The sequence below is a fragment of the Pleurodeles waltl genome, chromosome 7, assembly GCF_031143425.1.
Source record: "Pleurodeles waltl isolate 20211129_DDA chromosome 7, aPleWal1.hap1.20221129, whole genome shotgun sequence".
NCBI lineage: Eukaryota > Metazoa > Chordata > Amphibia > Caudata > Salamandridae > Pleurodeles > Pleurodeles waltl.
Window position 1 is genome coordinate 1458168035 of NC_090446.1, and position 27540 is coordinate 1458195574.

At 48.4% G+C, this 27540-nt stretch overlaps 1 protein-coding gene across 1 annotated transcript in view; it reads left to right on the forward strand.

The window, feature by feature from the left end:
- Window positions 1–1427: 1427 nt before the first annotated feature.
- Window positions 1428–27540, forward strand: part of NFKBID (NFKB inhibitor delta) — a 102940-nt gene continuing 76827 nt past the window's right edge. Inside the window, exon 1 of the mRNA XM_069201824.1 lies at window positions 1428–1437. Coding sequence (XP_069057925.1) covers window positions 1428–1437 — 10 coding nt within the window. The remainder of the gene's footprint in view (window positions 1438–27540) is intronic.

Here is a 27540-nt window from a genome sequence, read left to right on the forward strand (position 1 = left end):
CCGGGCTCGGTGTACGCCACTCTCTCCCTCCTCTGCATGGGGTGCAGGGTTCTCCCCGGGCTCGGTGTACGCCCCTCTCTCCCTCCTCTGTATGGGATGCAGGGTTCTCCCGGGGCTCGGTGTACGCCTCTCTCTCCCTCCTCTGTATGGGATGCATGGTTCTCCCCGGGCTCGGTGTACGCCCCTCTCTCCCTCCTCTGTATGGTGTGCAGGGTTCTCTCCAGGTCTCGGTGTACGCCCCTCTCTCCCTCCTCTGTATGGGATGCAGGGTTCTCTCCAGGTCTCGGTGTACGCCACTCTCTCCCTCCTCTGCATGGGGTGCAGGGTTCTCCCCGGGCTCGGTGTACGCCCCTCTCTCCCTCCTCTGTATGGGATGCAGGGTTCTCTCCAGGTCTCGGTGTACGCCCCTCTCTCCCTCCTCTGTACGGGGTGCATGGTTCTCTCCGGGGCTCGGTTTACGCCCCTCTCTCCCTCCTCTGTACGGGGTGCATGGTTCTCTCCGGGGCTCGGTGTACGCCCCTCTCTCCCTCCTCTGTATGGGATGCATGGTTCTCTCCGGGGCTCGGTGTACGCCCCTCTCTCCCTCCTCTGTACGGGATGCATGGTTCTCCCCGGGCTCGGTGTACGCCCCTCTCTCCCTCCTCTGTATGGGATGCATGGTTCTCCCCGGGCTCGGTGTACGCCACTCTCTCCCTCCTCTGCATGGGGTGCAGGGTTCTCCCCGGGCTCGGTGTACGCCCCTCTCTCCCTCCTCTGTATGGGATGCAGGGTTCTCCCGGGGCTCGGTGTACGCCTCTCTCTCTCTCTCTCCCTCCTCTGCATGGGGTGTAGGGTTCTCTCCGGGGCTCGGTGTACGCCCCTCTCTCCCTCCTCTGTATGGGATGCATGGTTCTCTCCAGGTCTCGGTGTACGCCCGTCTCTCCCTCCTCTGCATGGGGTGCAGGGTTCTCCCCGGGCTCGGTGTACGCCCCTCTCTCCCTCCTCTGCATGGGGTGCATGGTTCTCTCCAGGTCTCGGTGTACGCCCCTCTCTCCCTCCTCTGTATGGGATGCATGGTTCTCTCCAGGTCTCGGTGTACGCCCCTCTCTCCCTCCTCTGTATGGGATGCATGGTTCTCCCCGGGGCCCGGTGTGTGTAACTCTCTGTACGCAGGGCCAGGGCTCCCCCCAGCTCTCAGTCGTGGCTGCGTGCTCTTTCTGCTCACATCAGCTCTCTCGGAGGGGTGGAGCCTGCCAGTTCCTCTCGTCTATAAGCGAGGAATCCCCTCAGCTGTCCCCAGAGAGGGCATGAGAGCCGGCAGCCCCGCAGCACACGCTCAGCAGCTCCTGGGGGCATCTTCTGGGGAGCCAGAAGCACCCACGGACCCCCGCAGCGGCCAGACACCCACAGCCACAGTGGAGAGTGGCGGAGCGCCACGGGGCGCGCCAATGCCGAAAGGTGAGCTGCCTTACTCTGACAGGGGAGGGCTGCCCTGCTTCTGGGAGAGGGGCTGGGGTGCGTGGAGGGGTGCAGCTGCATCTTGGGGGTAGAGGGGGGCACAGACCAAACTTCCTGGGTGTAGATGTGAGTAGTGCCTAAAGATACTGAGTTATTTACCTCAGCATGGCTCGCATAATCGATGGAAAGTTTTTCGAAGGACTCCTCTCACAGTACCAAAAGCCTGCATATGAATGGATTCATGCCTTACTAGACACAAGCATGCAGCAATACTGGCCCAGACTCCCAAAATATTACAGCCTATGAGAATGTTGACTTGTTTAGGAATTTAGGACTCATCTCCCAATACGGTAAAACAGGTAAAACGATAGATTGTTACAAATTAAAATAAAAAGAGCCTGTGACTCCAATCTCCTGGTAAGTTTTGAAGACAGGTTTATTAATATTTGCGAACTAGCAAAAATGCAGAGCTCCGACAGATGGTACAGATCCTATCCGGTGGGAGTACAAGGCTAATCACCATACACATACTCCTCTGGACTCATCTTCCAGTATGTAAGAGATTAAGATTTGAGGATTCATCTTCTGATAGACCAGTCATGTAACGCACGCCTCATTCCCAAAGAAAGGAATGCCCGCAGAGCTCAGCTGATACTCGCCTGTCCAAACAGGGCTGACAGCGCCTGGTGGGACTAGAGAACTAATATGCTGATAGTTAAGCGCTTGTAGAAATGTAGGGAACACGTTCCAGGATGTGAGTGTTTGCATTGCAGTGTGGTTTGTATAGCGCGTGCTCCCCTTGTCGAGACTTTGAAGCGCTTTGTGGGTGGGACAGCACCCTACTCCGGGGAGTCCACTGTAAGTGGTTTAGTTAGAGCTCGTGGAGGTGTTAGTTGTGGTGTTCTCGTGCAGTTCATGTTTTATGCCCATTTCCTTGTAGTTGAGAGCCTCCGCCGACACTTGACCCATCTCAGAACTGTTAACAATGCAATGCTAACCCGCCTCCGGATAGTAGCTGATGGGACTGCTGGACTAATAGGCTGATTAATGAACGACTGGCCCCAGTAGGGAAGGGCCAGAACTACTCTCCCTCAGGGTAAAATGCTGTGGAAATAGACGTGATTGTTTCCTGATAGATTCAGGGCTCAATGCACCACAGACAGGAGCCTGTGGAAACACAGGACTCATCTGCCAGTAGGCACTTGCCGACAGTGATGAGCCTGTAGAGACACCGGACTCATCAGTCAGTGGACACGAGTCCGCTGACCGGAGCCCGTAGAGACACAGGACTCATCTGCCAGTGGACCCTTGTCCGCTGACAGTAGCCTGTAGAGACGCCGGACTCATCTGCCAGTGGACCCTTGCCCGTAGACAGGAGCCTGTAGAGACGCCGGACTCATCTGTAATCGCATTTACAAGCACTGCGAGCACCTGAATGCTGACTGCAGGGATCCCGGGCTCCTCTCTCAGCATCTTTAGGTTCCTATGAACTGGCCCGGCCTCCAAGAGTGGGCGGTGGATGCCAAAGGGCGCCCTGGGCGGTGACCACCTCGGATTTACCCATGTGGGCGGATGTCCCCCGGGTGACGCCAGGGATTCCCCAGACGTCTCGACCGACACTGGGGATTCCGCTGCGAGCAGAGAAGATCCTTCCTCATTCGTGACGGACCTCACTCCCACGCCTGTGCCCCGGACACGGGCTGCTGCCCAGCTCTACGCCCTCTGCCTCTGATGCCCGGCTGTGCGCCACCTGCTCTCCTCACTCTGATGCCCACCTCAACGCCCCCTGCCCTCCTCCCTCTGATGCCCGGCTCTACGTCCCTCCCGCCCTCCACCCTGATGCCCTGCTCAACACCCCTGCCCTCCTCCCTCTGCTGCACAGCTCAACGCCCCCTGCCCTCCTCCCTCTGATGCCCGACTCAACACCCCCCCCACCCAGCCCTCCTCCCTCTGATGCCCGGCTCAAAACCCCCTGCCCTTCTCCCTCTGATGCCCGGCTCTACGTCCCTCCCGCCCTCCACCCTCTGATGCCCTGCTCAACACCCATGCCTTCCTCCCTCAGATGCACAGCTCAACGCCCACTGCCCTCCTCCCTCTGATGCCCGGCTCAACATCCCCCCCCCCGCCCACCTCCCTCTGATGCCTGGCTCTACGCCCCCTGCTCTTCTCCCTCTGCTGCCCAGCTCAACACCTCCTCCCCCTGATGCCCAGCTCAACACCCCCCTCCCCGCCCTCCTCCCTCTGATGCCCAACTCTACCCCACCTGCCCTCCTCCGGCTGGACAGGGGCAGACGCTCTTATGCCATCCGTCCTCCAACCCCGGAGAGTGACGGGCTGGTGCCCGCTTCCACGCCCTCCGCCAGCCTCATATCTTCGCCCTTCAACGACCTTTGCACTGCCAGCTCTGCCCACACCTCCTCGCCTCTTCACTTCTGTTCAGACCCCCGCGCTTCTTATCTCTTCCTCCCTCGACCTCGGCCCTCCCCTCACCTCTGCACTCCTATCTGTCCCCCACACGTCTCTGCATTCTTAGCCCCCTATCACCTCTACACTCATATCTGTCCCCCACACGTCTCTGCATTCTTAGCCCCTGTTAGAAATGGGGTCTTTGGTTGACAGTCAGGTTACCCCCTGTTCAAGCAAGGACCCTCACTCTAGTTAGGATAAAAGAGAATCACCCTCAGCTAACCCCTGCTTACCCCCTTGGTAGCTTGGCAGAGCAGTAGGCTTAACCTCAGAGTGCTGGGCGTAAAGTATTTGTACCAACACACACAGTAACTTAATGAAAACACTACAAAATGACACAACACCAGTTTAGAAAAATAGGAAATATTTATCTAGACAAAACAAGACCAAAACGACAAAAATCCAACATACACAAGTCAAGTTATGATTTTTAAAAGGTTTAAAATAAAAAGAGTCTTTAGGTAGTTGTAACAACACACTAGCGCTGCTAGCGTGAAAATGTACCTGGTTTGCGGCAAAAATAACCCCGCACGGGCGGTGTGCGTCGAAAATAACCCTGCACGGGTATATGCGTCGAAAACAGCTCGGCTCGGTGCGTCGAAAAAGCCAGCCACGCGACGGTCCGAAGTCCCGCGGCGCTGGTTGCGATCTCTCAGCCTTCGTCAGCGATGCTGCGCGTCGTTTCTCCTGCTCCGGGCGTCGATTCTCCGGTCGCGTTTCCAGCGGCGTCGTTTCTCAGCTGCGGAGGCGGCGTCGCGTCGTTTTCTCAGCCGCGATCGGATTCGCGTCGATCTTTTCTCCGCACGGTGCTCGGTGCGTGTATTTTTGTCCTTAGGCTGCCAGCCTCTCCTTTCAGGGTCCCAGGAACTGGAAGGGCACCACAGAGCAGAGTAGGGGTCTCTCCAGAGACTCCAGGTGCTGGCAGGAAGAAGTCTTTGCTATCCCTGAGACTTCAATAACAGGAGGCAAGCTCTACATCAAGCCCTTGGAGATTTCTTCTTCAAGATGGAAGGCACACAAAGTCCAGTCTTTGCCCTCTTACTCTGGCAGAAGCAGCACTGCAGGAAAGCTCCACAAAGCACAGTCACCGGCAGGGCAGCACTTGTTCCTCAGCGATCAGCTCTTCTCCAGGCAGAGGTTCCCCTTGATTCCAGAAGTGTTTCTAAAGTTTGTAAGTTTGGGTGCCCTTCTTATACCCATTTTAGTCTTTGAAGTCACCTTCCTTCAAAGGGGACTCACACCTTCTTGTGAAATCCTGCCTTGCCCAGGCAAGGCCTCAGACACACACCAGGGGGCTGGAGACAGCATTGTCAGAGGCAGGCACAGTCCTTTCAGATGAGAGTGACCACTCCACCCCTCCCTCCTAGCAGAGATGGCTAATCAGGAAATGCAGATCACACCCCAGCTCCCTTTGTGTCACTGTCTGGTGTGAGGTGAAAAACAACCCAACTGTCAAACTGACCCAGACAGGGAATCCACAAACAAGGCAGAGTCACAGAATGGTTTAAGCAGAAAATGCTCACTTTCTAAAAGTGGCATTTCCAAACGCACAATCTTAAAATCAACTTTACTAAAAGATGTATTTTTAAATTGTGAGTTCAGGGGTCCCAAACTCCACCTGTCCATCTACTCTCTAGGGGAATCTACACTTTAATCATATTTAAAGGTAGCCCCCATATTATCCTATGAGAGAGACAGACCTTGCAACAGTGAAAACGAAATTGGCAGTATTTCACTGTCAGGACATATAAACCACATTACTATATGTCCTACCTTATCCATACACTGCACCCTGACCTTGGGGCTACCTAGGGCCTACCTTAGGGGTGCCTTACATGTAAGGAAAGGGAAGGTTTAGGCCTGGCAAGTGGGTACACTTGCCAAGTCGAATTTACAGTGTAAGAATACACATACAGACACTGCAGTGGCAGGTCTGAGACATGATTACAGAGCTACTTATGTGGGTGGCACAACCAGTGCTGCAGGCCCACTAGTAGCATTTGATTTACAGGCCCTGGCACCTCTAGTGCACCTTACTAGGGACTTACTAGTAAATCAAATATGCCAATCATGGATAAACCACTTACATACAATTTAAACAGGAGAGCATATGCACTTTAGCACTGGTTAGCAGTGGTAAAGTGCTCAGAGTTGAAAAGCCAACAGCAACATGTCAGAAAAATATAGGAGGCAGGAGGCAAAAAAGTCTGGGGATGACCCTGCAAAAGCAAAAGTCCAACACGACCCCCTACCAGCCTAAAGCCAGGGGAGAACAATCAATACCTTGATGTACTTCCCTGATTGGGGCGATAGAACAGGGACCCAGGCCCACAACAGCAGGGGCATGCTCCAGTTCTACGCCTTCCTGACTCCAGTTGGATCCCTCTGTCCATACTCTCAGGGCCCACTAAGCTAACCCATGGGGAACCCTTCTCCACATCTACAGACACCATCTGTGCAACACCTAACTTTACTTTGCTCACAGATGTATTGCAATGGGCAGATAGTACCACCAGGGCCAACACAATGGTGTTGCCCACTCCACCCCTGGGGTGTGACTTTCGTCCTTCCCCCCCCAGGGGCAACTCTGTCCACCAGGACAGCAAGCCACAGTGGCCCCAGACAACTGTCCGGGATGAGAGCCCGACCTCAGGCCTCTCTAACCACTGTGACTGTGGAGAGTGGGGGGTGGTAGCCCCAGGTGCCTGGCACCCTTTGACCACTCTCTCTTCCACCAGGTCAGGGATGACAACCTGACCCTGGTCCTCCCCTCTGGGGCTCTGTACCCTCCCTGCAGAAGCGGCACCCCCAGAGTCAAAAACTGTCAGGGTGCTTGTATAAGCAGTCCTGCACAATTCTTCCATCAGTGCAGGGATGTTAACCTGCAACTGATCCTCCAACCTGGGGTCTGTACCTTCAGGTTGGACCAGGGCCAGGGGTGAGGCTTCCCTCCCCCTGCCCTCTCTTCTGGGGTCCTGAACCACCCAACTAGGAGCGGCCCCCCCAGAAGACAACATGGTAGGGGTACTGTTAGCAGTAGCCCCTTCCTCCAGGTCAGGGGGGACACCCTTAACCTGGCCTCCCAATCCAGGGTCTGTACCCACAGACTGGATCACTGCCTGGCAACCCAGGACTTCCTGGGGGGCATACCTACCCCCTACCAGGTCAGAGTTTACCCTCTGAACCTGGTCATCCAACCCAGGGTCACCACCCTGCGGTTGAACCACTGCCTGGCACACCAGGACTTCCTTGGGAGCACATTTACCCCCCATCAGGTCAGAGTTTACCCCCTGAACCTGATCATTCAACCCAGAGTCACCACCCTGCGGTTGAACCATTGCCTGGCACACCAGGACTTCCTTGGGAGCACACTTACCCCCCATCAGGTCAGAGTTTACCCCCTGAACCTGATCATTCAACCCAGAGTCACCACCCTGCGGTTGAACCATTGCCTGGCACACCAGGACTTCCAGGGGGGCACACTTACCCCCCTCAAGGGACACACTGTCCCGAAGGGCCACACAAGAGTCTGGCTGGCGCAGGTCTCCTGACCTCTGCCCATCTGACAGAGTCTGGATTCCCCCCAACCCAGAAATGGTCTCACCAAGGTCATTCATGGGGGGCTCTGCTCTCAGAGCTGACCCCTGACCCTCCAGGTTCTCCACTGGGGTCCGCAACCCCCTCTCAACCCTCTGTCTGGACTTCTGCAACCCCTCACTAGGAGTGGTACTGCCAGACACCAGAACTGGTGGGACGCTGGCTACAGCCGCCCCCCCAAGTTCTCCTGACACTGTGGGGTCTCCCTCAACAGATGGCCCTATGGTACAGGCTAGGCTCCCCTCCTGGGGTTCCCGCAGGGAACCCTCCAGGACCTGGGACCGGATCTCGGGCACCTTGGGCCTCAACCCATCCCCATTCCCTCTCCTCTGAGACTGGACATGGGGTCCCTCACCCATCCCACTACACTGGGACCTACCTGGGACACTACAATCCTTCCCTACCTCACCTGGTTGGGAACTACCTAGACCACTCCTCTCAGGAGCACCCCCAAATGCCTCTTCAGACTCTCTGGTACTCACCCAGAAGTCTGCCTCCATTGTAAGCTCCCTGGGGTCAGAGAACTCACACTCCACCTGGTGTTGGCATAGCTCTGGAAAATAAGGACTAGACATATGCTCTCCAGCAATTACATCACTCAGCCCCTCACATGAATTAACCAAAGTACCCTTCACCCAACCATCCAGTGACTCTGCTTTGACAAAGCACCCCACATCACCCTCCTGAGACTGGTGAGACAGTACCTGACTGTCCCTGACACTCAACCCACACTCTTCTGGGATGTTTTCACACTCCATAACCAGGACTTCTACCTGGGGGGGACCCCTCTCCCTGTCACTCTCACTTAGAGTCAGTAGAGTGTCCCTCCCACCAGTAGGAATATGACTCCCCATGCCAGTTCCCCAATCCACCTCAGGGACCCTGTGCATCACTGGAGCTACCTCATACCCCTGAACCTCCTGGCGTGTGTTAACTCCCTCCTTCAAGTAGGGCACCACCTCTCTGGGCATGTGCACTTCTGCAGCATCACTGGATATACAATTGTTGCTGCCACCATTCCAGCTGGACTCAGCCCTCATGACTTCCAGCTCTTTCAATTTAAGCTCGTAAGCATAAATCATTTTTTTAATCTCTAAGTTCCTCCTCCTTTCTTCCAGGACTAAGGCTCTCTTCTCCTCAGCCCTCTTAAGCTCTGCATCTAGCTCTTCCAGACTCCGGATTCGAGCTAGGAGCCAATCATCTCTTTCTGTTCCCTCCTCAGGGCCACTGCCCTCCTCTTTGGAGTAGTCCTCCTCCTCAGAGTAGTTATCCTCCTCAGACTCATTTGGTGGTGTTGCCTGACAACGTTTCAATTCATCCTGAAACAGGGCTGACTCAAGATCCTCCCTTCTGGATTCCTTGTTCACAGCCAGTCCCCTTTCCATGCAGAATGCTTTAAGCTGCCACTTTTTATACATAGATAGGTGCCAGAAATTGACTTCCATTTCTGCAAAGGCTTCACAACCAAAAAACAAAGTCCAAAAATATCATCAATACTTCCAGGAGGACATCAGAGAACAAAAAGCAGAATCACAAGACAAGTAGTATGTGGTCACGTAGTGGTCTGAGATCAAAACAGTAGTGTACACTTGATTACTGTATGTCAAGTACAAATACAAGTCCAAATCCCGACCGCTGGTCACCAATGTTAGAAATGGGGTCTTTGGTTGACAGTCAGGTTACCCCCTGTTCAAGCAAGGACCCTCACTCTAGTTAGGATAAAAGAGAATCACCCTCAGCTAACCCCTGCTTACCCCCTTGGTAGCTTGGCAGAGCAGTAGGCTTAACCTCAGAGTGCTGGGCGTAAAGTATTTGTACCAACACACACAGTAACTTAATGAAAACACTACAAAATGACACAACACCAGTTTAGAAAAATAGGAAATATTTATCTAGACAAAACAAGACCAAAACGACAAAAATCCAACATACACAAGTCAAGTTATGATTTTTAAAAGGTTTAAAATAAAAAGAGTCTTTAGGTAGTTGTAACAACACACTAGCGCTGCTAGCGTGAAAATGTACCTGGTTTGCGGCAAAAATAACCCCGCACGGGCGGTGTGCGTCGAAAATAACCCTGCACGGGTATATGCGTCGAAAACAGCTCGGCTCGGCGAGGCGCGTCGAAAAAGCCAGCCACGCGACGGTCCGAAGTCCCGCGGCGCTGGTTGCGATCTCTCAGCCTTCGTCAGCGATGCTGCGCGTCGTTTCTCCTGCTCCGGGCGTCGATTCTCCGGTCGCGTTTCCAGCGGCGTCGTTTCTCAGCTGCGGAGGCGGCGTCGCGTCGTTTTCTCAGCCGCGATCGGATTCGCGTCGATCTTTTCTCCGCACGGTGCTCGGTGCGTGTATTTTTGTCCTTAGGCTGCCAGCCTCTCCTTTCAGGGTCCCAGGAACTGGAAGGGCACCACAGAGCAGAGTAGGGGTCTCTCCAGAGACTCCAGGTGCTGGCAGGAAGAAGTCTTTGCTATCCCTGAGACTTCAATAACAGGAGGCAAGCTCTACATCAAGCCCTTGGAGATTTCTTCTTCAAGATGGAAGGCACACAAAGTCCAGTCTTTGCCCTCTTACTCTGGCAGAAGCAGCACTGCAGGAAAGCTCCACAAAGCACAGTCACCGGCAGGGCAGCACTTGTTCCTCAGCGATCAGCTCTTCTCCAGGCAGAGGTTCCCCTTGATTCCAGAAGTGTTTCTAAAGTTTGTAAGTTTGGGTGCCCTTCTTATACCCATTTTAGTCTTTGAAGTCACCTTCCTTCAAAGGGGACTCACACCTTCTTGTGAAATCCTGCCTTGCCCAGGCAAGGCCTCAGACACACACCAGGGGGCTGGAGACAGCATTGTCAGAGGCAGGCACAGTCCTTTCAGATGAGAGTGACCACTCCACCCCTCCCTCCTAGCAGAGATGGCTAATCAGGAAATGCAGATCACACCCCAGCTCCCTTTGTGTCACTGTCTGGTGTGAGGTGAAAAACAACCCAACTGTCAAACTGACCCAGACAGGGAATCCACAAACAAGGCAGAGTCACAGAATGGTTTAAGCAGAAAATGCTCACTTTCTAAAAGTGGCATTTCCAAACGCACAATCTTAAAATCAACTTTACTAAAAGATGTATTTTTAAATTGTGAGTTCAGGGGTCCCAAACTCCACCTGTCCATCTACTCTCTAGGGGAATCTACACTTTAATCATATTTAAAGGTAGCCCCCATATTATCCTATGAGAGAGACAGACCTTGCAACAGTGAAAACGAAATTGGCAGTATTTCACTGTCAGGACATATAAACCACATTACTATATGTCCTACCTTATCCATACACTGCACCCTGCCCTTGGGGCTACCTAGGGCCTACCTTAGGGGTGCCTTACATGTAAGGAAAGGGAAGGTTTAGGCCTGGCAAGTGGGTACACTTGCCAAGTCGAATTTACAGTGTAAGAATACACATACAGACACTGCAGTGGCAGGTCTGAGACATGATTACAGAGCTACTTATGTGGGTGGCACAACCAGTGCTGCAGGCCCACTAGTAGCATTTGATTTACAGGCCCTGGCACCTCTAGTGCACCTTACTAGGGACTTACTAGTAAATCAAATATGCCAATCATGGATAAACCACTTACATACAATTTAAACAGGAGAGCATATGCACTTTAGCACTGGTTAGCAGTGGTAAAGTGCTCAGAGTTGAAAAGCCAACAGCAACATGTCAGAAAAATATAGGAGGCAGGAGGCAAAAAAGTCTGGGGATGACCCTGCAAAAGCAAAAGTCCAACAGCCCCCTATCACCTCTGCACACTTATCTGTCCATCACAAGTCTCTGCATTCTTGGCCCCATCATCTCTGCACTCTATCTGTCCCCCACACGTCTCTGCATTCCTAGCCCCCCATCACCTCTGCACTCCTATCTGTCCCCCACACGTCTCTGCATTCCTAGCCCCCATCACTTCTGCACTCCAGTATCTTCTCAATTACTTCCCAGTCCTATACTCGCACTCCATGTCTGCCTTCTTCCCCTGACATCCACCTCTGCCCTCACCCCATCGCCTCTCTGCTCTCAACCCCCCCTCACTTCCGCCCCATCATCTTTGTACTCCAATCTCTCATCACATTCCCATTTGCTATAACGCCTACACTCCCATCAATGACCTCCCTTCTCTCTTGTATTGTAATCGTATTTATATAGCGCTTACTACCCCTGACGAGGCGTCGAAGCGCTTTTCGATGAGTAGCACGCTACTCCGGTACCCAACAAGAATTAGTGATGGATTAGTATAATTTAATAAGGAGTACAGTTTTAGTATTATTATGAGTTAATTTGAGTTGCGGATATGAGAGTTTGTTAGTTAGATTGACTGGAGTAATGGAGGGGTAGAGGAGGAAAGAAATCCAGAAGTGTTAATTGGGAGTTTATCCTTCATTTACTCAATCCAAAGGCTTGAGATGAATAAAAGGGGGGCGGAGGGGAAAGAGGATGTGGAAGGGTTAGGGAGAGCATAGTAGCAGGGTGAGATGAATGCAGGAGAATTTAGTAGGGTTGTGTGGGAGGTCACAGAGGTAGAGTGAGGTTTGGTGAGTTAGATGTGGAGGTGGAGGGAAGAGCTTAGGCAGAGATATTTAGGAGATGAAAGTGGTCGAAGGGATTTGGGATGAGTCCGAGTGAGAATGGAGGATAGTTTGATAGAGACATGACATAAGAGTGATGAGTAGATAAGTGTGATAAAAAGAGAGCAGAAATTCATAGATATCTAGTATAACAACCCAAAAAAAAAAAAAACAGGAGCCATGCAATGATCCACAAACATGCCAGGCACAGAAAACAACATATACACATACATACACATATATATATATATTTATACACACACACACATGACTACACACACATATGCACATACAATACATAATTAGAATCATGGGTAAAAAATACTTAGTTATCCAGAAGCTGAGCTTCAACTGCAGCACCTGCTACGATTATAATTGTAAGTGCTTCCTTTGAGGTTTAGTTTCTGTAAAATGAGCATCGTGGCCTACCCAACCGGAGTATTTTCTACGAGTATGTCAGTAAGCGTTACCTAGCATGTTTTATACGCCCCGTTTATATTGTACACTAAGGGTACGTGATGGGCCACGGGGTAAACGTCTCCAGAAACCTTGTTTTCCTTTGGCAATGCGATTGTTACTAGTGCGTCTTTGTGGAGATGTCCTCGTGCTTCTGAGCATCAACAACGCACCACCGGAATCGGCGGTAAACGCATTGGGGTCGTTTTGGAAAGCTGTCCATCATCCTGGTAAAAGGCGGGAATTCCTTTACCTACTTCGAGGGTGGACGGGCGTGGCTCAGCGGGCGGAGCTTACAGGTGCTTTATAAAGGGAGAACCTTCTACTCTGTGTCTCCAGGAGAGGAAGATAGAAACCCGCGCGTCACAGTCAGATACTGATTACGCTCCAGTACATCATCAGTTCACCTCCAGGAAGGATTCTAGATCTTTTTCTGCTATGGGATCTCTGAGCGCACAGCCTTGCTTTATCTTTGCCAAGCCCAAGAGTTACGGTGGCTTGTCCTTTCCAGAAGCTGAGCTTCAACTGCGGCACCTGCTACGTTTATATTTGGAAGTGCTTCCTTTGAGGTTTAGTTTCTGTAAAATCTGCACTCTCATCACTTACCTCTCTCCCTTTCTACTCATCTCTCTGCTCTCCCAGCTCTGACCTTTCTTCTCCCTGTCTCTACTCTCCCAGCTCTGAAGTCTCTCCCCTCTGTCTCTTCTCTCCCAGATCAGAAGTATCCTCTGTCTCTGCGCTCCCAACTATTCCCCCTTCCCTCTAAAGCCTGATAAATGAATAAGATGCATAAAGTAGAACAAAATGGAAGAGGGCTTGACACGTAGATCACAAAGCTATAGAAGAGGAACAAAGGACCATATTTATAGTCTGTTTGCACCGGATTTGCGTCATTTCTTTTGACGCAAATCTTGTGTAAACCTAACTCCATATTTATACTTTGGTGCTAGACCCATCTAGAGCCAAATATATGGAGTTAGAGTCATTTTGTTACCATGGAAACCTACCTTGCGTCAATGAGATGCAAGGTAGGCGTTCCCGGGCAAAAAGTGCACCCTATTTATACTCCTGTGCAAAAATGACACACGGGAGGAGGAGGACCTTAAAAAATGGCTCTAAACCTATTTAGAGTCAATTTTTAATGCCTGGGTCAGGGCAGGCATTAGAGGACCTGTGGGCTCATTTCCATGGTCTCCGACCATGGAAGCAGTCCACAGGTGCCCTTTCCTGCACCCAGGGACACCCTCTGCCACCCTCGCCCATCCCTGGAGGACACCCATGGATGGGGGGGGACCCATCTACGGTAAGTATAGGTAAGTAGGGGTAAGTAATTTTCTTTTAGTTTTGAAGTGGCATGGTGGGCCTGACTTGGGCCCCCCTATATGCCACTGTGCCCAGTGGCCATGCCCAGGGGACATTTGTCCCCAGGGCATAGCCATTGGGCAGGGGGGCATGACTCCTGTCTTTGCTAAGACAGGAGTCATTTACATGGGGGTTGTGCGTCAAAAAATGATGCTAGACAGGTTAAGGTCAATATTTTTGACTCTAACCTGACTTGCACATTCTTTGACGCACAACCCCAGTCTTCCCTACGCCTCCGCTACCCGGTTAACGTAAATTATTTTGACGCCAACCAGGCTGCAGCGCCGGCTACCGTCATCCATTAAATATGACGACCGGCTGGCACGTTGGAATTACGGTAGCCGGCGTTAAACGTTTTGACGCACACCTGCCAAAACGGGCCAAAGAATGCAAAGAGAGAAGTTAGCAAAAGAAAGAATGGATGTAAATACAGTGATGGGACTAATACTATAAATAGAAAGATAACTGCAGAGCAGGGATTGGATATTCTAAGAAGACAGCAGCTGTAATCCTAGGGCTGTAGTTATGTCAAAATAGTCCGAACACTCCACTCATTATTATGTTTCTGTTGCTTGAGAACTGCACCACAAACACCTACTACTGATAATAACCTTGGAGCCTACATTTCAAGACATTGGTTCTGAAAGAAATCTATGGTTTGCTTTTTGGGGACTCCCAGATGTGAGACTGACCATAGATATGATCATCACTCGCCTGTCTCAGCCTAATGGATTTGCAGCATTGTTGGTAGAAGTGGCATTTTTAGGTAGTGTTTTGAGATCCGATTAAAGGTACAATTTTGAAAGATAATATTGAAAATGGAAATGTTACGAACGTTTGAATGTAAATTATACATAACTTACAATTTGCACAAGAATTGCTGCCACTATTCAGAAGTTGTATGTTCAGTTATTTTACTTGAAGGGGTTACTTTTCAAACACACCTGCTGCTATTCTCATTATGCATCTTTCTTGGGTGCAGCGAACTCCAGTTGCTGACACAAACATTGGCAATAGGTCTCACCTATGAAGAGCTGTTGGCTTTGCCAATATGTTTTAGCAATGCTGTACACCAGCTTGGCAACTGTTCAGCACGGCTAAATGTAAGCGGTGTGAAGGAGAGTGGCACAGTGTCATTAAGTAGTGTGGTGTGGAGCAAAGTGGGGTGTTATGGAGCGGCGGAGAGAGTCGTGGAGTGGTGTAAAGTAGCGTTGAGAAGCGTGGAGTGTGATGGAGTGGCATAGAGTAGAGTGGCAGAGTGTGGAGTGTTGTGTACGTAGTAAAGCATTGTAGAGTGGAAGGACAGTGTCATAGAGATGAGTGATATAGAATGGAGTAGAGTGTCACAGAAGAGTGTCATAAAGTGTTGTGGAGTGGTGTAGAGCAGGGTTCAGTGGCATTGATGGTGCTGTGTAGAGAGGAGTAGAGAGTTGTAGAATGGAGTAGATTATTGTAGAGTGGAGTGGCATAGAGAGGTGTAGAGTCGGAGAGTTGAGTTGCACAGAGTGGTGTAAATTGGAGTATTGCTGTAGAGTGGAGTGGTAAAGAGTGTCAGAGTGGAGTGGCAGAGAGTGGAGTACTGGATGGCGGAGTGAAGTAAAATGGAGTAGTGTATCGTACAACATAGTGGAGTAAAGTGGCATGAAGTGGCATGGAGGGAGTAGTGTAGAGCATTAGAGTGGAGTAGTGTCGTAGAGTGGAGTCGCCTAGAGTGAAGCAGCCTAAAGTAAAGTGTGCAGAGTAGATTGGCATAGAGTGCAGTGGTCTAGAGTGCATTGGTTTTGAGTAACATGGTGTAGAGTGCATTACAATAGACTAGAGTGGCATAGAGTAGTGGTGCAGAGTGAGTGGTGCAGCATAGATTGCAGAGGAATTGAGTGCAATGGCACTGGGTGGAGTATAGTGGGATAGAGTGCAGTGGTGAAGAGTAGATTGTTTCAGAGTAGAGTGAAGTGGAGCACGGTAAAGTGGAGTGGTGCAGGATAGAGAGCAGCGGTGTGGTGTAGAGTAGAGTGGTAAGTGCAGTGGCGTAGAATTGCGTAGAGTGCAGTGGTGCAGAGTAGATTAGAGTGGCATAAAGTGCATTTGTTTAGAGATGAGTGGTGCAGAGTAGAGGGCAGTAGCACAGTGTTCAGTGCTGCAACATAGCATAGATTTCAGTGATGAAGAGTAGAGTACCTTAGAGTGCACTGGTGTACAGTGCAGTGGCATAGAGAACACTGTTGCACGGTAGAGTGTTGTGGAGTGCAGTGGTGTACAGTATAGTAGTGCAGAGTAGAATAGAGTGGCGTGGAGTGCAGTGAGAGTGCAATGGTGTACAGCAGCATTGCATGTAGTGGCGTAGAGTGCAGTCTTGCAAAGTAGAGTGTCTTAGAGTGGAGTGGTGTAGAATGCACTGGTGCAAATTGCAGTGGTATAGACTGCAGTGGTGTAGAGTGTTGCTGAGTAGAGTGCTGTAGAAAGCAGTGGCATACAGTGCAATGGTGCAGAGTAGAATAGAGTATCCGAGTGCAGTGGCAATGATGTAAAGTGGCTTAGCAGGCAGTGGCGTAGAGTGCAGTGGTGTAAAGTATGCAGAGTACAGTATAGTATAGTGGCATAGAGTGCAGCGGTATAGAGTAGCTGGTGTAGAGTGAGGTGGCGTAGTGTGCTTTGGTTTTGAGTAAACTAGCGTACAGTACATTGGGTAGAGTGCAAGTGCTCAGAGTGGAGTTGTGTGAAGTGCTGTGGTGTAGAGTGGCGCAGCATACAGTAGGGTGGCACAAAGTGCAGTGGTGTAGATTTGTTGCAGAACAGAGTAAAATGGCATAGAGTGACGTGCTGCAGGGTAAAGTTGAGTGGTGCAGGGTAGAGTGGAGTGGCATAAAGCAGTGGCATAGAATTCAGCGGTATAGAGTAGCTGGTGTAGAGTGAGGTGGCATAGTGTGCTTTGGTTTTGAGTAAACTAGTGTACAGTACATTGGATAGAGTGCAAGTGTTCAGAGTGGAGTTGCGTGAAGTGCAGTGGCGTAAAGTACAGTGGTGTAGAGTGGCGCAGCATACAGTAGGATGGCACAGAGTGCAGTGGTGTAGATTTGTTTCAGAGTAGAGTAAAATGGCGTAGAGTGAAGTGCTGCAGGGTAAAGTTGAGTGGTGCAGGGTAGAGTGGAGTGCCATAAAGCAGTGGCATAGAGTGCAGTGGTGCCGAGTAGAATAGAATGGCATAGACTGCATGGCATAGGGTGCTCTAGCGTAGAATGAAGTGGTACAAAGTAGAGTGCATTGGCGTAGAGTGCAGTGGCATAGTGTGTGCAGGGTTGCAGAGTGGGGTGGCATAGAGTGTAGTGGTGTAGAGTGCAGTGACGTAGAGTGCATAGTAGTGTATAGTGGCTGAAGTACACTGGCGTAGAGTGATGCAGAGTAGAGAGGCACAGACTGAAGTGACGTAAAGTGGAATGGTACAGAGTAGAGTGCAGTGATGCAGTATGGAGTGACGTAGAGTGGAGTTGCATAGTGTGAGTGATGCACAATAGAGTGCAGTGGCATGGTGTAGAGTGGAGTAGGGTAAAGTGGAATGTGCAGGGTGTGGTAGTGCACTGCCAATACAGAGAACACATCTTCAATTGAAATGACCATTACATTTGCTCAGACATACAGTTTTTACTGATAAAAGCATACAGCCCACAAACTATAGTGTGTGGAAATGTCATCACCTAGTGTTTTGATTTGTTTTGATGGTTTTAACATTTTTGTTTCCACCACACTTCAGAATTACCCCCAGTAGTCACCATGATTGTCCCATAAATCCTCTCACTTTGAAGTCAGAGAAGGAAAAGTAAACACTAACGCCCTTATTTATACTTTTTGGTGCAAAACTGAAGTAAAGCAGTTTTGCACCAAAAGGTTTAGCACCGGCTTGCACCATTTCTGTGCACCAACTGGGCACCATATTTATGGAATGGTGCAAGCCGGTGCAAAGGGCAGACTAGAGTAAAAAAAAAAAAAGACTTTAGTCGGGTGGGGCTGGCGGTATAGAAGAAGGGGGTTTAGCACCAAAAAATGACTTTAGGCAGGTTAGAGTAAAAAAAAATACTTTAACCAGATTAGCGTCATTTTATGGTGCTAAACCTACCATGCCACATGGCTCCTGCCTTTAGAAAAGGCAGGAGTCATGCCCGCGACCCCAATGGCCAGCACAGGGGACAAGGGTCTCCTGGGCATGGCCATTGCACCCTGTGTCATGTATGGGGGCCCATTACAGTGCCCCTTATGGCACTTTAAAAAATAAAATGCAATACTTACCTGTGCTTATCTGTACTTACCTGGGATGGGGTCCCCCATCCTCCACAGTTGTGGGTGCCCCTGGGGCATGGGGAGGACACCTGCGGGCTTATTCCATGGTGTTCCACCATGGAAATAGGCCCACAGGTCACCTAACGCCTGCCCTGACGCAGGAGTTAAAAAACGGGTCAAAGCAAGCTTTGCACCATTTTTTTACCCCCTCCTTCGGACCATTTTTGCACGGGAGTATAAATATGGTGTTAAGGCCATTGAGTCATTTTTTGCACTGGAACGCCTACCTTGCATCTCATTAAGGCAAGGTAGGTTTCCACTTCCAAAAAATGACTTTAACTCAATAAATTTGGTGCTAGACGGGTCTAGCACCAAAATATAAATATGGAGTTTCTTTTGCACTGAATTAGAGTAAAAAAAAAAATGACACTAATTCGGTGCAAACGGAGTATAAATATGCCCCTAAGCACCCTCAGAAGAGATGCCTGACATTTGGCATCTGTCTTTGAATGCACAGCAAATGTGACAAGATAAGAATTAAATTGGAGGCCTTTTTACAGAAAAGAAGCACTCAGAAAGATACTGTAAATAAGGTTTGGGAAAGGGAAGGGACAAACTCAAGCTGGGCAGCCTAAAACAAATAAAACCAGCAAATAGAAAGCATGAAAATGTGAGTTACGAACCAAAAAGCCAATGGTAAGCAAGTGGTGGAATGTATTCCCAGGGAAGTCTTCCGAATGTCACTAAGATGTTGTTGGCACAACAGATAGGTGCGCCGTATGGTAGGATTCCACATAAAACGATAGCAGGTGAGAACTACCATTTCTGCACACCGATTTTCAGGAGCAGGTACTTCTCTATCAACATATGACACATGAACTTTCTATGAGAAACAAAGTCCTTAGGCACATACAATTAAGTCTCATGTGTTTAGGCCTCACTTTTGCTGCTGTTGTAAGGTGCACCAGAGAAGGGATTACCATTTAAACAGCCTCAAAGGAGGAATGAAACACGTACAAGGGCATCAGACTTCAACAAAGTCTAAAAATTAGTATAGAAAAAAAGCAAACTGGTTAGGCGACGCAGTCGGACAGACAGGTGACTTACCGTATTGCTTATGCACAGTATGATACTTGAAATGATTTGCTTGTATCTAGGAAGTATTGCATTGCTGCTGCTTTTATAGATCGGATTTTCTATATTCAGCATTCCAATGAGCACTTTTTCTAGGTTTGATGTTATCAGTTGATACTTTTTGTGCTGTTTGAGGGATTAAATGTTACTTTCTCTGTTTTGTAATTTGATATCTCTTGCAGGAGATCAGCAGCAATTAAGCTGGTCTCCTGCAACTTTACAAAGAGCTAAGCTCAACCCTTCTCTGTGGTGGGCAGATTTACTCCATCATGTTTTGGTGCTAGGAACTGCTAAATATCTAGAGGAGCTCTCTGCGTCGACCTAAAGCAAGGGATTGCTTGTGAGCGAGAGATGCCCTGCCTCAATGGTAGACATACACTCTGCATTAGGCTCCTGCACTGGATTGAATTGTTAGCAATAACATACCAACCTATAAATTGTGCAGACACAAAGCATTAAGTAGCGGTGCAATAACAACTCTTTCCCACTGTTCCAGCAATCGCACTTCTGCTTTCAAGGTCTGCGCAAGTATTATCATGGTCCGGCTGTCTTCCCAGAGTTTTAGCAATTCCAGCTGTGTTCTATCTCTTGACATCAATCTCAAGATGTGGCCTTGGTGGGCAACAGGCTATAGAAACCTCTAGCTTTGTCCAGTTCTTGTCCTGCAATCTCACCCCACTGTCAGATATAGTAAACCTAGTACAGATGGTGGGTTTCCCTACTCTAATCCTCCACCTTCAATCACTCCCTAAGTGTACTACAGCATTCTCACCAAGGGCCAGATGTATCAAAGGATTTTACCCATTCTGTGTCTATGGGAAAATGTGTTCGTACATATGGCCCCAAAGGCGGAAACTGCGCCAGGTGAGTGTTCAGTTCAAAGTTTTTCAAACTATTGCTAACCTTAACAGCAAAAATGGAATGCCACTCTAGGTTAATTTACATTCAGTGCATTCCATGGGAAACTAATGCTGCTCGGTTGTCTTTCCTATCTGTCTCACTGTGCTGTCGGGCTAGCATTCATAATTGTCCCAAAGGGAATAGGAGTGTCGCCCTCTCCCCAGTGTTCACTCACTGATGCTACCTTAGTACAAAATATAGATACACTACGTCAGACATGCAATTACAGGCACTCACATGATGACTCTTTTAAACCTCTCCACGGTTTAAGGGAAACACATGCAGTGAGACCCAGAAAAGTGACCTCTCAAAGGGCAAAGTAAGAATATCAGCAGCCTAAATAAGCAGGTAGGGCACCATTCCAAAAAGGGGTGAGATTTATCACAGGAACCGTGAAAAAAGGCGGATGTTCCTAAAATGGCCTGATAATGGCAGAGAAACTCCCTGCCTCCGACAGAGACGCACACTACATGCCTCTGGTGCCGAGGGATCTGTGCTATTGACAAAGATTGTGCTGCATCTGAGATGTGCAAACACCCTATAAGCACCAAGGAAAGGTATGTTAGTGATAAAGAAGCGCCTTGATTCTGAGGTGTGTAAGCTGCATTGGACTCATGCTCTGGGTTCTCAGTTCACATAAACATGTGACTGCTGTGTACAGAGGTAAAATTAAACAAGCATTGGCAAAGCCAATAGGTCACACCCATACAAGAGCTATTGTCTTTGGCAATGTTTTTTGACATGTTGTACACCAGTGTGGCTGATGTACAGCATGGTTAACGTTAGTGGCGTGGAGTATCAAAGGGGAGTAGAGTGCCATAGAGTGGATTTGTTGGAGTGTCTTAGAGTGGAGTACAGTGTTATAGAGTTGAGTAGACTTCATCAACAGAGAGTGTCATAGAGTGGAGTGGGGTGGAATATGATGGAGTGGATTGGGGTAGAGGTGAATTGGATTGTGGTAGAGTGGGTGGATTGGATTGGGATAGAGTGGGGTGCATTGAGTGGAGTAGGTGGGGACTGGTGTGCGGTGGAGTGGGTTGGAGTGTGGTGGATTGAAATGGGATGAGGTGATTGGATTGGGGTGGATTCAAGTAGGGTGGAATAAACTGGAGTGGGGTGACTTTTTAGTTTGGATTGGAGTGATAGGGCTGGGGTGTCGGGTGGATTAGATATGACTGGGGTGGGGTGGAGTGAAGTAGGGTGAATTGGATTCACTGGATTGGAGTGGAATGGATTAGATTGCAGTGGGGTGAATAGGAGTGGAAGGGCTGGATGGATTGGAGTGGGATCGGGTGCCCTGGATTGGGATAGAGCGGGTCGAGTGCAGTAGAGTGTGGTGGATTGGAGTGAGTGGGGTGGGATGGAGGAGGTGAATTGGAGTGGATTGAAATGAGGTGAGGTGGATTGGATTTGGGTGTGGTGGACTGCAGTGGGATGGATGGGATTGGAGTGGAGGTGGATTAGATTGGAGTGGGATGGACTGAACTGGAAAGGGGTGGACTGAACAGGAATGGGGTGGATTGTAGTGGGGTGGAGAGGATTGGAGTGAGTGGTTTGGAGTGGGGTAGGCTGGATGGATTGTAGTGCGGTGGACTGAACTGGGTTGGGGTGGATTGTGGTACAGTGGGGTGAATTGGAGTAGAGTGGGGTGAATTGCACTGAATTGGGGAATAGTGGACTGGAGGGGGTGGACCGTATTGGAGTGGGGTGGATTGCATTGAGGTGAGGTGGATTGGTCCGATTGGCATGGGGTGAATTGTAGTGGGGTGGACTGGAGTGGGTGGAGTGCAGTAGATTGGTTTGAGTGGGGTGGATTAGGGTGGAGTGGATGGGGAGGACTAGACTGGGGTGAGGTGGAGTGGATTGGAGTGTGGCGAGTGGAGTGATTTGTAATATATTGGACTGGAGTAGGGTGGATTGTATTGGATTGAAGTGGAGTTGATTGGATTGGTGTGGGGTGGGCTGGATTGGAGTGGGGTAGATTAAGATCGTTTGGATTGAGGTGCATTGGACTCAAGCAGGGTGGATTAATGTGGACTGGAGTGGGGTGGAATAAAGTGGATTGTATTGGAGTGGGGTGGATTGGAGTGAGTTGGAATGGGTACCTGTGGACTTGAATGAAGTCGGGTGGATTGGAGTAGGTGGGTTGGGTTGGATTGGAGTGGGGTGTGTTGTACTGGAGTGGATTAGGTTGGGGTGAGGTGTATTGGATTACAGTGGGGTACATTTGACTGGACTGGGGCGGATTGAATTGGTGTGAGGGACTGGATTATAGTGGGGTGGATTATGATGGAATGGAGTGGATTGGATTGGGGTGAGATGGATTGGATTGGAGTAGGGCGAATTGGAGTGGGACAAAATTTTTTGGGATTGGAGTGGTTTCTGTGGGATTGGAGTGGGGCAGATCGTTTTGGATCAAAATGGGACAGATTGGAGTGGGCAGACTGAAATGGATTGGAGTGGGGCAGGTTGTTTTAGATTGAAGTGGGGAAGATTGTTTTGGATTGGGGGGGTAGATTATTTTGTATTTGAGTGGGGCAGACTGGAATGGGGTGGATTGGAGTGGGATAGATTGTTTTGGATTAGAGTGGGGGGGATCTTTTTAGATTGAAGTGGAGCTGATTCGAGAGGGGCAGATTTTATTAGGATGGATTGGATTACAGTGCTGCGTATTGTTTTGGATCGGAGTGGACGGATTGGAGAGGGACAGATAGTTTTGGATTGGAGTGGGGCGGATCGTTTTAGATTGGAGTGGAGCTGATTGGAGAAGGGCAGATTTTATTAGGGTGGATTGGATTAGAGTGCGGTGTATTGTTTTGGATTGAAGTGGGGTGGTTTCGAGTGGGACAGAGTGTTTTGGATTGGAGTGGGGATGATGGGAGTGGGGCGGGTTAAAGTGGGGCAGATTGATTTGGATTGGAGTGGGGCGGATTCAAGTGGGACAGATCATTTTGGATTGGAGTGGGACAGATCGTTTTGGATTGGAGTGGGACAGATCGTTTTGGATTGGAGTGGGACAGATTTTATTAGGGATGATTGTAGTGGGGTGGATTGGGGTGTACTGCACAATTATGTGTTAAAGCATCATTACGAGGCTGTAAAGAAGAGTGCCACGCAAGCCAGCAAATGGTAAGCAACAGGCGGGCTCCAAGCCCTGTAGTGTACACAACCGAGTCTCACAATCAAAATGAATGTGCTAGCGCATGCACTTGCAGGCTCGACCCTAAAAATCTACAGCAACATTTCAGTGACTTGGGCAGGAGATCAGTAGGCAAAATAAATAAAAAACAGAGCAACTCTACAATTAATTGAAAGGAAAGAAACAAAGGGTAAGGCTGCATGCTCCCCTGAGCCATGCAGAGGACAATGAAGTACTGGAGAGGAGAAAAGAGGAAAGTACCAGGAAAATCATAAATAAAGAAATAAACAGGAAAATATGGTCACATGATATCAGCGCCAAATGGCATTTGGATGTATCAAGTGTGGAAGGAAAGATAGCAAGAATGCATTGCATAGTACAAAAAAAACGAACAGTAGATTTTAAAGGGCCAGATGTACAAAAATGCAATTTTGCACTTCTTAAATAGCTACTTCATAGAAATCGCTATTTAAGAAATTCAAAACGCTATGTGCAGAGATAGCGATTCCTACTAATTAGGAATCGCTATTAGGAAATCGGTATTAAGAAATCCCATTGCATTTGAGTCAATGGGCTGGTTTTGCATTTGATAAATAACCATTTCTTATTAAAAAATCACTATTTAGGTAATGAAAAACCAGGGACGGCAAAGGGGAAAAGGCCCCCTTTGGTGCACCCCAAAAATAGGGGTGCACCTGGAGAGCACACATATACCTAAGGGGCATGTGTGTGCTCTGTTCCAATTTAAAAAAGCACCTGGGGGTGTTTTTTTTTTTTTTTAATTGCACCTGGTTACCACCGACTTCAAGTCATATTGAGAAATGCTTTTTACATCAGAATAGGAATCGCAAATAGAGAATCCCTATTTGCGATCTCCTATTCTGGGAATCACAAATTACGATCTCTACAAGGTAGAAATCGCAGTTTGCGATTCCTTAAGGCCTTCTATACAGAAGAAAAGGTCGGTTTGCATTTCTTAAAGGCCTGAAATACCGATTCGGAACCTTAAGAAATGCAAAATGGCTTTGTACATCTGGCCCTTACTCACATGGAGGTGCTTTTCAATTAGCAAATTCTTTAGTAGTGATTTCATGGTTGGGAATGAAGTAGGGTTACTGAGTTGAGGTTACGGCCATTCCATGTTCTATTTCTGTTACCAGGGAAGGATCTCTCCAGTGTGGTCTACCTCTTAAAAGAAAGCAGCAGAAAGATCTTCAGATTTTCAGTACAAAGTATGAGAGCCTCTAAAAGGAGTAACTATTATGTGAGATATCTAAGCGTGCGGCATTTTACACTTTGTAACAGAGGCACACAGTTCTCATGGAACAATGTGCTTCAATTGAGAGTGGTTTAAGTTAGGCAACAGCAGGAGTGATAGGGTCACATTTTTGTGTGGGTGGGAAACCTGGCAGCAGTGTGAGGAACAGGTCTTAATGGAATCAATGTGAGTTTTGGAAACTCTGTGAGGAGAGCCGAATCATAGCTAATTGGGGAAACAACCGTGCCTTAAACTGAAATTGTATTGGTTGTGGCTAATGACCACAGTCAAAGCACAATAAAAATCAATTCATTACCAGTCTTAAAAGTTGCAGCCCATCATCTGATCCACTAAAGGCATCACAGGGTTAACTCACTGTCTCACCTTCAATACCATTACTCCTCACAGTTCGTGCTGAGAGGCTCTGGAGAAGGCAAGGGTGGGAATGCAAACCAAAAAAATCAAAAGTATTGTTACAGATGCTATAACTTTATGTTCTTGCCACCATCTTCATGACCCCTTGGATCAGAGGTTCAAAGAGCAGTGGCCGGGGATAGCAAAGGTCAAGCCTAGCATAACTGTTTGTACACCTTGCAACCCTAGTCACCATCCATGGCCAGGATGGGGAAAGCCCACTGACATGGTTCCCAAGTATGGGTGACTTCTAGGCAAGTTTTAAAAAAAACAGTCAAAGGGGATACCCACAAAAAGCATCACATAGTATATTTCAAGAAATCATCTCAGAGCAGATATCTGGTAAATGATCATCAAAGGCATACAGGGTGCAAGCTGCCAATGAGTAGCACTAATTTCTTACTTCTGACATTAGTTTACACCTTGGGCTCAGTATTAAAATTCAGACAATTCTTCCAAACTGACAGACTATCTTGGAAGATAATACACATAAGGAACATGCAGAAATGATCCAGCATGCTGCAAATGAATTGTTCGATCAAATGTTTCAAAACATATCCTAGGTCTGAATTCATCTCCTTGCTCCCACACACCCTTGTAAAACGCCTGACTAGCTTGTTAGGGTTACTCAGTGCAGGGCACATTTTGCAATGCTCCATCTATCGCGCAGTCCAGCCATGGCAGTGCCCTGCCTCAAAGAAACAACCAAACAAAGACCCGACATTGGAGCACAGTTCCAACAGAGCTAATAAATCACCTGCAAACCGCAGATCTCAACAGCATTTGAAAGTGCGTTCTGCTCATCCCCAAATCGGCCATTTTACAGGCAGTTATGGTGGAATCTCTTTCGAGCCTACTGCCCAGGTGTCATATTAACTGGCCTGGCCTGTGAGGTGCTGCATTGATTCACCATCACCAGCATGGCATTGATTTGGTGGAGGGGTTCACTAAGCAATAGATAAAATATTGTAAGCTGGCATTGTCCTCGTTCTCGCTAGTAAAGTGAATCCCAGTGATCCAATTGACTAAGTCGATGGCATCGGAAAGGCATGATTGGCTGCCTCTTAGGACCAAAGCATTCAGTATCTTATAGAGGCTGTGTACTAGTGCCACCAGTTCTGCAGGAAGCAGAGGTAAAAGAGAGATGAAGGCCTGGAGGTGTCAAGGCAATGGTCCTCAAACTTTTTTTTAATGCAGTGCTGCAGATGTTGTAAAATAGTTTCATCTGGCACACACCCCCACCCTCGAAATGACAGACAAAAATTCTCACAGTGTTTCTATTCAATGTAAAAGACTGAAAACAAGTTAAATAATATTACGAGGCTTCTTAAGGCACACTTTAAGGACAAAGCTGATTTGGGATGGTGCTTCTCAATTTCTCATACTTGATATATGCAGGGCAAAATATATGAAGCAAGCAAGATAAACATTCCAAGTGAGCACACAGGGTAGATGGGCACCAGGAAGTTTCCAAAAGAAATGTTCTATCTAACTACTTTATTACAAAAAGTACATCAAATTCCAAAAAATGGTCTTAGCAAAGGACTCGAAGCCAAAATAAGTAAAACACTTGTCATATTATTATATCCAGCTGGCAACTAGCCCAAGTCAGGTGACACATATTAAGGCAGTCCCAGTTCTGTAATCAAAAGTACTTTCCATCCTTACAACGTTAAATATGAATCTACAAGTCCAAAACTACAATGCATTGTTTGTAGTAAAACAAAAGACACAGGTATGGCTGGAGATGTTGCATAATAAACGGGGCCACTTGGCATCTCTGATCATCTTACACAATTCTAACATTCCAACTATGTTCAGTTCTCTCGCTTTATAAAGTGTAAATACAGATTTGCCAAAAAAGTGTCCACATTGTGTCTGTTTATCAGAAATGAGAAGATGCAGTCTTAGGGGTTATTTAGAGACCATCTTTGTTTCCAACTCCCAGTCAGGACATGACTGACAAAAGAGTTACTAATTGCCACTATATAGTGTTACAACTTTTGCTCTTTTCTTTTCACTAAAATCACAGTACTGGTTTTCGGTATGATGTTTGTCTCTTCTCCTCTAGTTTCTCTTAGCAAGAGCCTACCGTCCCCCTTAAGATAAATGTATGCCCCCCTGTTTGAAGACCTTTGTACTAGAGGAAGGGGTGCTGGACTGTGACAGAGAGGAGGTGGGGCAAAGCAGGGCTTTCACTGGAGTGAAAGTGAAGCGAAATGGGAGAAGGGAGATAGAGAATTAAAAGAGGTGCGAAGGGACTTCAGATAGCGTTAAAGGATAGAAAATATGGAGATAAGAGAAGCGTCTGAAGGCTGGAATGGAAAAAAAAGTTGAGTGATAAAAATGGAGATTGGAAGAGAGATAAACGATGGAGAATTGTATGCTTTTTGTTCTGACAAGTGTTACTGACACTGTGTACTTTAAAATGCATATTTACCAACATTTACAAAATGTTTCTTAGTAGAGTTAATCCAAGCCTCCCCTACGAAATGGTCATTAACTACATA